This window comes from Haliotis rufescens, unplaced genomic scaffold (assembly GCF_023055435.1).
Source record: "Haliotis rufescens isolate VD_foot unplaced genomic scaffold, xgHalRufe1.0.p SCAF_4, whole genome shotgun sequence".
In the NCBI taxonomy this organism is placed as follows: domain Eukaryota; kingdom Metazoa; phylum Mollusca; class Gastropoda; order Lepetellida; family Haliotidae; genus Haliotis; species Haliotis rufescens.
Genome location: NW_025964112.1, coordinates 65367273 through 65375758, shown reverse-complemented (window position 1 = coordinate 65375758; position 8486 = coordinate 65367273). Strand labels below are relative to the sequence as shown.

Genomic DNA, 8486 nt, shown 5'->3' with positions numbered 1-8486 from the left:
TAACACGTAGTTATATTGTACCAGCGTATAGGCTTCGTAACAACGTTTTAAAACATACCAGTGAGTGTCCACTCAATCAATTCTGACAAATATCTGGCATGGCACAAATATGATGGGTTGAATATCAAATCAAACCCGTCATCTCTATACTCAAGATACAGCTACAAGAGTAGACGCCATACAAATATTTGTCACATCGTGTTCCCCCGTTTGTGAATAATAATCAGTTTCTAACGCTTCTCTGTAATGAGTAACTTCAGAATACTGTTCGAAAACGATTGTATATAAAATTTCTCTATGAATTCTAAAATAAGCATGCATGATATGTTACCACCACATTAATAAAAAATTGAATTAATCATAATTTTCGAAAAACGCAAACAAACATATATTCGCAATGTTTGTACAACACACAAAAATGAAAACAAATCTTGAGACAAACAATTTTGAAGACGGGTAGTTTACTTACATAACATACTCACACAGGGACGGTGATGTCTGCCGCATCGTCCATGTCTCCCACCTAATTGGTCGAAATTGCCCCCGCCCACCCAATCAATGTGTCCCGCTCGTCAGACGCCACTCGCTGATCATCTTAGCTCCGCCCATATTGAATTATTACCTGTCAATCAAATCCACTGTCCCCAGCGACCTTTTAGAGGGCGAGAGTTTGAGGAAGAATTCATTGTCCATTGAGAGCAAGCAGCTATTTGTACCCTCTCAGCTCGTCACTACACAAGCAGCTATTTGATGCAACTCGAGCGCAAAATTCGACAGCTTTGTGGACTAACTTAAAGTGTACCTGTGCTAGCGTGACGTGCTACAAACATAGCGGGGACACAAGCCTAATTCGTCAGGAGAAGTTTACACCTTGCCCAGGACTATATTAATACATATGTATATAGATATATATGGCACGCTAGACCCACATTGAGTTCATACGAATCAGACCACTCTTGTGACTTCCATCTTCAGTTGTTGAGGACATTTATCGCAGTTTGTCGTATATTCCTGGAACTTGGAAAGACTTTGTAACCGACTTTCCGATATTGTGGGATCGTTGTACAACATCATCGACGGCAATGCACACCATGTCGGACCCCAACTACGTTGATGTTGAGCGTACTGACGAAAGGTATCGCGCTCCTTGTGAATCGGACAAGTTTTCGGCCGAAATGGATGGCGGGGCTTGCAAAAGCGCCGACAGCAGTCTCAATGACAGCGGTGCTAGCGTCGACACAACCTCTACTGTTACATCAGATGAAGAAAGACGCCACAACGACGACGACATTAAGATGACGTCATCAAGCGAAGATGAGCACATCGTAAGAAGCCCAGCGAGCAGTAAAGGTAAACAAATATATGTTTTGTGGGCGTTTTGTGTATTTCGTAAATTAACGACAATACATATCACTGACCAAAACGTATTTCGAAACACATATTAGAATTCATATAAAAAATATCTAAAAAATATCATTTAAACCTATGTGACAAACTTATTTAAACTTATAGCACAAGTTATTTGTTTGTGCCTACGCGACAAGGAACGTACGGACATACGTATTTAGAGATGATTCACGTGAGTTGACATCGCTGTAGCTTCCACGGCGACAATAAAACACTAAGTTCAGGATTTTAATTTTAGGTTTAAAGGCAGTTAAATAAAATTGCTGTTTGACTTGGCAGTTATCATCAATATATACCCTATTAGTATTATAGCTTAATCCTCTGCACTCGACTGCTTACTGTAAGTGTTGGTGTTCAAGTTATCTCTCTTTGTCATGACCAGGTAATTATCACAAGAGTCCGTGTAATAATCCACTAGAAAACAATTTTTAAGTGTATTTATCATGTTTATGAATGTAAATATTTTATAAATTGAGAATGTGAAAATATGTAATTATGGCATGTCTTTTTAAACATCATTCTTCATGCAAATACTTATTTGTATGGTTCCCTGTTTTTTGTTCAATTAATTTTCATTTATATACTAAATAATAATAAATCTATCTAAAAGCCAATAAAATATTTTGATATTTGTTCATATGGAATCAAATCGTAAACAATAAATTAACGTTCAGTATTCCAAGCTGCAACCTATATATGTGACGTTTTTATCTAAAGGGAGGAAAATATTTTCATAGACGAATGATTTCTGATATCACAGGCAACCTAGTGCTTATTTAATTCTTTTACGCTCTGTTGGTTATTTTCATCCCGACTTTTCTTTTCTTAACTGTCATGCTAACATGCTAACATGTTAGTGTCGTGTTGGCACAGCTGGATAACGATTGAAATAAATAATGCACATCGCAAAGAAATAACATATAGTAAAAATCATCTGATGGTATTATTATCGCACATTATACAAGCAGAGCATCAAATGGTGGCCTTATTTACCTTTCGCGTTCATCACCTGGTAATTGACGTTAATATAGAGATAGTTTAGTGCACAGGTAAAATGGGTGATAGGAAATAATTACGATACTTAAGTAAACGTATAGTAGAAATGGATTCAGATAATACACACTGAGTCATAGAACAGCTGACCCAGAAAGAGATATAGTATATATTGCAAGTGAATCTAGGCGTGCATTTTCGGTCTCGTGACAAGTATATATAATTGTGTTTTATTCTTTCTTTGACACAAAAGTATAGAATGTGAGACCTTAATAATATCTCTATCTATATTCTTCCATCTTAAACCAATTAAGCTAAATAATTTTAAATATTAATTTGTTTCTATAAATTACTAAAAGTTAATTATTATTATTATTAACGAAAACGTACAAAGAATATATGTTAGAAACGCTACAATATTATAGTGAGCAAGCTGGTTTCATCCTTTTCATGACTGGTATTTGTTCATTGTTCGACAATCAACATTAGTAATTGTTCATTGTTCGAGTCAACATTAGTATTTATTCATTGTTCGACAATCAGGCATTGTCCCTATCAAAAACTATCCTAATTAGTGGACAATACACCGAGGTGACTCTCACCCGACATACGGGGCACTTTGTCTTACCTTAGATCATACACATACACAGGTAAGACATCCCGGGCGCACGTGCTGTATCCGGTATCACGTGATTTATTGACCAGATTAGCCTACTGGTCATCTTGGGAAACATGAAGTGGTCATTGTGTGGTGTTTATCCCACCCCCAGGTGAAGTTCCCCCAACACTCGTTCTTTGTCCAGCTTACACAACTGCAAGACATCAGCCCTGCCTCTAGACAGTCATACACACTCATAAACCACTCTTATGTGAAACGATTCGCTATTGTTTCGAGTTTAAAATAAATAATTATTCACAGGAAACAACGCCAATCTAAACATTTTAACAGAGTGAAATTACTATAATATAATTTTTTCAATTGATTTTTATTCTGTATATGTTCCTTCTTAAGAGAAGTAACATTGCCGACAAAATAGAATTGTAACATATTTTGGACTCATTTTTCTAATACAGCATATATTATAATTTATAACAAGGCGTTAATAATCCACTGCAGCCGATGTGTTGATGGGGAACTGGTGTAGATCAGATGTGACTATTTAATTCAGTGTCATATGTCAAAACATATAAATAATAATACAAATAACTGGACTTTGACCATACCTATACTGTTTTTTTAATACACTGACTCGTATTCAACTTTATATACAAACTAAGCCGATACCTACGCCGCTAGAACCACAACATACCGTACTGGTCACCCAACTGCTTCATTTTAGTGTGTCATTTCTTTAGTGGAGCGTTTTTGAGTTCTGAAAACAATTGTTCGGCGATAGCATTTAACAATATACACAATGATGTCCTTACAATTAAAATCCACATACTGTTTATTTCTATTCTCCCTAAAGATTGTAATCGTTGTTTAAAAGAGTGGGAGAGTGTTTAAATATATGTTTAATGAGCTCTGATGATTAGGGAGGGGTGCCTTTGGAAAAGTAAAGAAAACGCAAAAAACCCAAGATTTGTTAATAACATGAGACTTGATAAAAATACTTCATTAAAGATTGAACAAATTAAAACACGAAGTCTTCCACTTCAAGAAATTTAAACAAAAGAACAAATATCTTGAATATTCGTAGACATACCGGGTACGCAGAAGTATATTTTCAGCATCACACAAAGGAAATACCTCCACGTATATCAACAGACACGTAGTTAAAAATATTTCAGCAATTTTATATCAGCCGCGAGCCACAATAAATAATTTATTCCCATGGAAAATAACATTCGTAAAATGATAAAAATGGTAGGACATAAATGGCTTCACAGTTTTACACCAGCGAACATTTTATGTACAAAGTCCGATGTGCAATTGAGAAAACAGAAATTTGTTTTCTGCAGTTGAGAGAACAAAATTACTTCATAGATCTGGTAAATGTCTTACTATATACTTTAGTTTTCGTTTATTAGTTGTAACCTTTCTGTTCTTAGTAATGTAAAAGTTTTACATAATTTGACATATAATTCATCTTATATTAAGTTTAAAGGTAATCGTTAAAGTAGGCTGATGCAATACGAGACTGACGTTGACCAAACTCTATTAAATCTTTACAAAGTAAATTATTTTTGTATACAAAATTATAGAGAAAAGTCCTCATGAAATATTTCCTAAAAAATGCTTTTACGATTTCATTGATAGCCAATGGTCCGATATCAAACTTGGCTTTTGTCCGCTCCTTATCTGAGTGCTGAAAAAATATTTTCCCTCGAGAAATAACAAAATTATATTGTTAACCTTTATTAATATTTGATCCCGTCTTTAAAACGAGTATGTTTGTTTAGAGGCGCGTCAGTAGCTGTGTCTATTACACTAATCAGTTAAACCCAAATTAACACACCTATCACAAGCCAAACACGGTCTAAATTGTAATTACACAGTGTCTGAGATTAATTGGACAATCTGTGGTCGCCTGCCGCACCCGTAGGCAACAATGAGTGTGATCTTTAGGTATCCCTCATCACCTTTACAACGTGTCGCCAAAAGTTAACATGTGCGGTAAAGATTAAAGATCCACGAATTAGGATTATCCTGTCTAGTGCCGTGTCGTCTAAAGAATCCGGGATCACCCTCTAGACAAACATAATTATTGGATTAAACTTTTAAAAGCGCGTGAAAATCCGGTGAATTCAATCTGTCCGAACTTCACGTTCCTCGAGCTTCCCAGCTAGACCACTCATTCCATTTTCCTTTCATTTGTTATCAAAATATCCTTTTATTCTGAGTTAAGAGATAATTTATATGTCAAATATCCGTGAGTTAAAATGGTATATAGGTATGTGTGTCTGGCACCTATAAAAGATCATGTCACCTCCAACAGAAATAGTTATCTCAGTGGGAGAACTGTGAATTGTTTCCAATGTTCCAACGATTATTTGGGTCGAATTTAAGTAAGTGTTCATATATATCGACGCCACCTTTGTGAAAATTGGAATATGTATAACACCTTCTATATATTCCTCACATATATCCCTCCACACCTGAAAAGAGATCCTTTCGATATTCAGCAGCCATTACATGGCACAATGCGTCATCTAAAAATCAAATCATCAGCCTGACCGTTTTCTGGAAGGGACAAACACCTTTCTTTTCAAGAAATTCTTCCCCCTCAACTGTGACTCTGCACATGCACTATACAAGTGAATATATTATCATTGTTATTAGTGTAAAAGGGTGTTCACAGAGGGGTCTGCACTAGTTTAAAAACAAAACAGAACACAAAAACAACGTTTCAGTGCATTTGATTGATTTATATAAATAGAAGTATTTGTGTTATTGGTACACAGCGATATAAAATGGGCGGCACCCATTCCAGCAAGGGAGGGATCGTGAAGGATCTACATGGGTCTGAGATTGGGAGAGATTCACGGGAAGAATTTCACGTAGTTGGACTGATTTCTCCCTGTGTGGTTTCGTATGTCCCACGATGTAAGCCGGCGATTTGTCCCTCGCCCCGGGTATCCCCTTACCCCATAAACAGCCACCGCATCCTTAATAAAACTGGCGATTATTGTGACCGATAGTCAGCAAGATGGCGATATATACAATAGAACAAGCTGACGGCAATACGACCTGTTGATTGCCGAAGACCCTACTCCCCTTAGATGTAAATAGACACCAACTATCGTCCCTTTGAGCTTGAAGGAGGCTATCCCTTATTCCCGAATATGCGTATTTAATAATCTTTGGGGAACGGTAACCAATGGGTGGTCAGAAAATGGGTCACGTGATACGATTGGCGACACGACGAACGTGCTAATTGATCACCTAACTATTAACAACTGAAATTGCCACCAGATGGCGTAGTGTAGCGGTCAGGTTATCGAGAAAGGAAGTGACAAGGCACTGTAAGGGCTGTATATCCCCAGCCAGTCACCCCGAAAAGGTCACTTCAACGCCACCTGTCAAAACGAGTTCTTGCGATGGTCCAATTAGGTAATTAGCAGATGCGTGGAACTGATGTCAGTCACAACGTTGTCTTGTCATAAACATGTCTGTTTGGGTCAGGTGTGAGAGCATCAGTTGAGGTGTCGCTAACTTTGCTTCTGTTCACGCCTATCACCGGATATCACATATTTATATCATATAACTGCAGAACTGTTTCTAACTCAGCAGATGTTAAGTGTACTCAGATCTGTGAACAACGTTGCCATTTCACCTGTCTGTAGAAGTTGGGAGATCATGACGAGAGGTACAGTTATTATACAGTTTCAGTACAGTTTCTTCCGTTAGGATTGAGAATTGTTCTTGGTTACTTATTATGTGAGTTTGCTTTCAGACAGTCCCCTAGACGACAACGGAGTCCGCCGTTACCGCACGGCGTTCACGAGGGAGCAAATCGGCCGTCTGGAGAAAGAGTTTCTCAAAGAGAACTACGTGTCACGTCCAAAGCGTTGTGAACTGGCAGCGTCCCTCAATCTGCCCGAGAGCACCATCAAGGTGAGACCCGCATTTCCATGTCTTACCTATGCTTCTACAATGTCTTCAGTTCCTGCCTTACCATTTCCTATCTATTCGTCAACAATATCTACAGTCTCCGCCTCGCGTGTCCTGTCTAATCTTCATCAATATCTCTATTACTGCCTTACATGTCCTATCTATTCTTATGCTCATTCAACAGTCACGTCATGTTTGGTCTTATACCGCATTGCTCGTAATAAATACGCAGGCTTGTATTCTACCGCTGTTGAAATAATTTGTTGGTCTAGTCTCCCACTCATACCTCTTCTGTACTTTGATCAGGTGTGGTTCCAAAACAGACGCATGAAGGACAAGCGTCAACGCATGGCTATGGCCTGGCCCTACGGCATTGCTGACCCTAACATCTACGCCTACATCGCTGCGGCTGCCGCATCCTACCCATACGGCATCGCGGCGGCCGGAGCTCCCTTTGGCTGCTACTCCGGAATGGGCTTGCAGCGCCCTCAGGCGGGACTCGCACAGCTCCCAATGGCGGCCGGACTTCGACCAGGAACCGAGTATTTCAACAATCTGACCAACTCGTTCCTCCGACCCCCGACGATGGTGGTGCCTCATACTGTTCATTCGCCTCCTCCAGTTCGGTCGCCGTTAGACCCAACATCTCTTATGGGGCACAGCACTTCCTCCACCCCCTCGACACCCCCTTCGGACTCCTTGTGCTCTAGCCCCTTCCCTTTCACGCCCACCCAACACAAACCCTCCACTGTGTCGACGAAGAGCAATAGCTCTACAGCACCCAACGGACTCTTCCGACCGTTCCAGTCTGAAGTGGAGCGGACGTAGCCATGCGTCGTCACGACACCCATGTGATGTTACAAAGACATTTAATACATGTGAGAACTGAGACTTGGAGGACTCAAGTACTGTGCTGAGGTTGAGTTGTCTCCCTGCGCAGTAGCCGACCTGCTGAACGCCAGGTGGCGTCGCGATGGTGCTCAACCACGACTGAGGAGACACGGTTGGACAATGTGTGCTGTTATTATTGATATTGACTCGTCTCAGTGACCGGTAATGACGACGTCGAACGCCGTCACAGACGCACGAAGTGCGTCACACTCACGCGCATTAGGTGGACACGGGTACCCTGCGCACACATCTGAACTTACTCAAGACGACGATTGTCTCATCCCTTATACTCACTATGTCAAAATACGTTGTTTTTATGTAAATATCGAAGAGAGATTTATGATTGTTTTTGTTTGTACATACTATATATTCTTCAGTTTTGGAGAGTAAGAAATAAAACTGTCTATGTGAACATACATCCTGCTGTTGTACTTCGCTTAACGTGAGTTTCTACCAACGAGCTGACTTTAATATTGTTTGAGGTTTTGGAGGTATAAACGTAAAGATAGAGTAGCGGATTTCCGCAAAGTGTGCAAATGGCGGTTTACTTTTTTCTCTCCATTAAAGCAAAACAAAAATATAAACGCAAATACTTATGACTAAATACGTCAACAACAATGGGATCACCTTCAATATATTT

General features: G+C 39.3%; 1 protein-coding gene across 2 annotated transcripts; it reads left to right on the top strand.

Moving 5' to 3' along the window:
- The first annotated feature begins 676 nt into the window (after nucleotides 1–676).
- LOC124114736 (homeobox even-skipped homolog protein 2-like) lies at nucleotides 677–8258 on the top strand. Of its 2 annotated transcripts, none has more exons than XM_046475446.2 (3): nucleotides 677–1350; nucleotides 6798–6958; nucleotides 7262–8258. In XM_046475446.2, exons 1-3 carry the CDS (start codon nucleotides 1083–1085, stop codon nucleotides 7781–7783), a joined length of 951 nt encoding a protein of 316 aa, XP_046331402.2. In that variant the 5' UTR covers nucleotides 677–1082; the 3' UTR covers nucleotides 7784–8258. The 2 variants fall into 2 exon arrangements, with proteins under 2 accessions (XP_046331402.2, XP_046331403.2); XM_046475447.2 differs by lacking the exon at nucleotides 677–1350 and adding an exon at nucleotides 5785–6454.
- The last annotated feature ends 228 nt before the right edge of the window (nucleotides 8259–8486 follow it).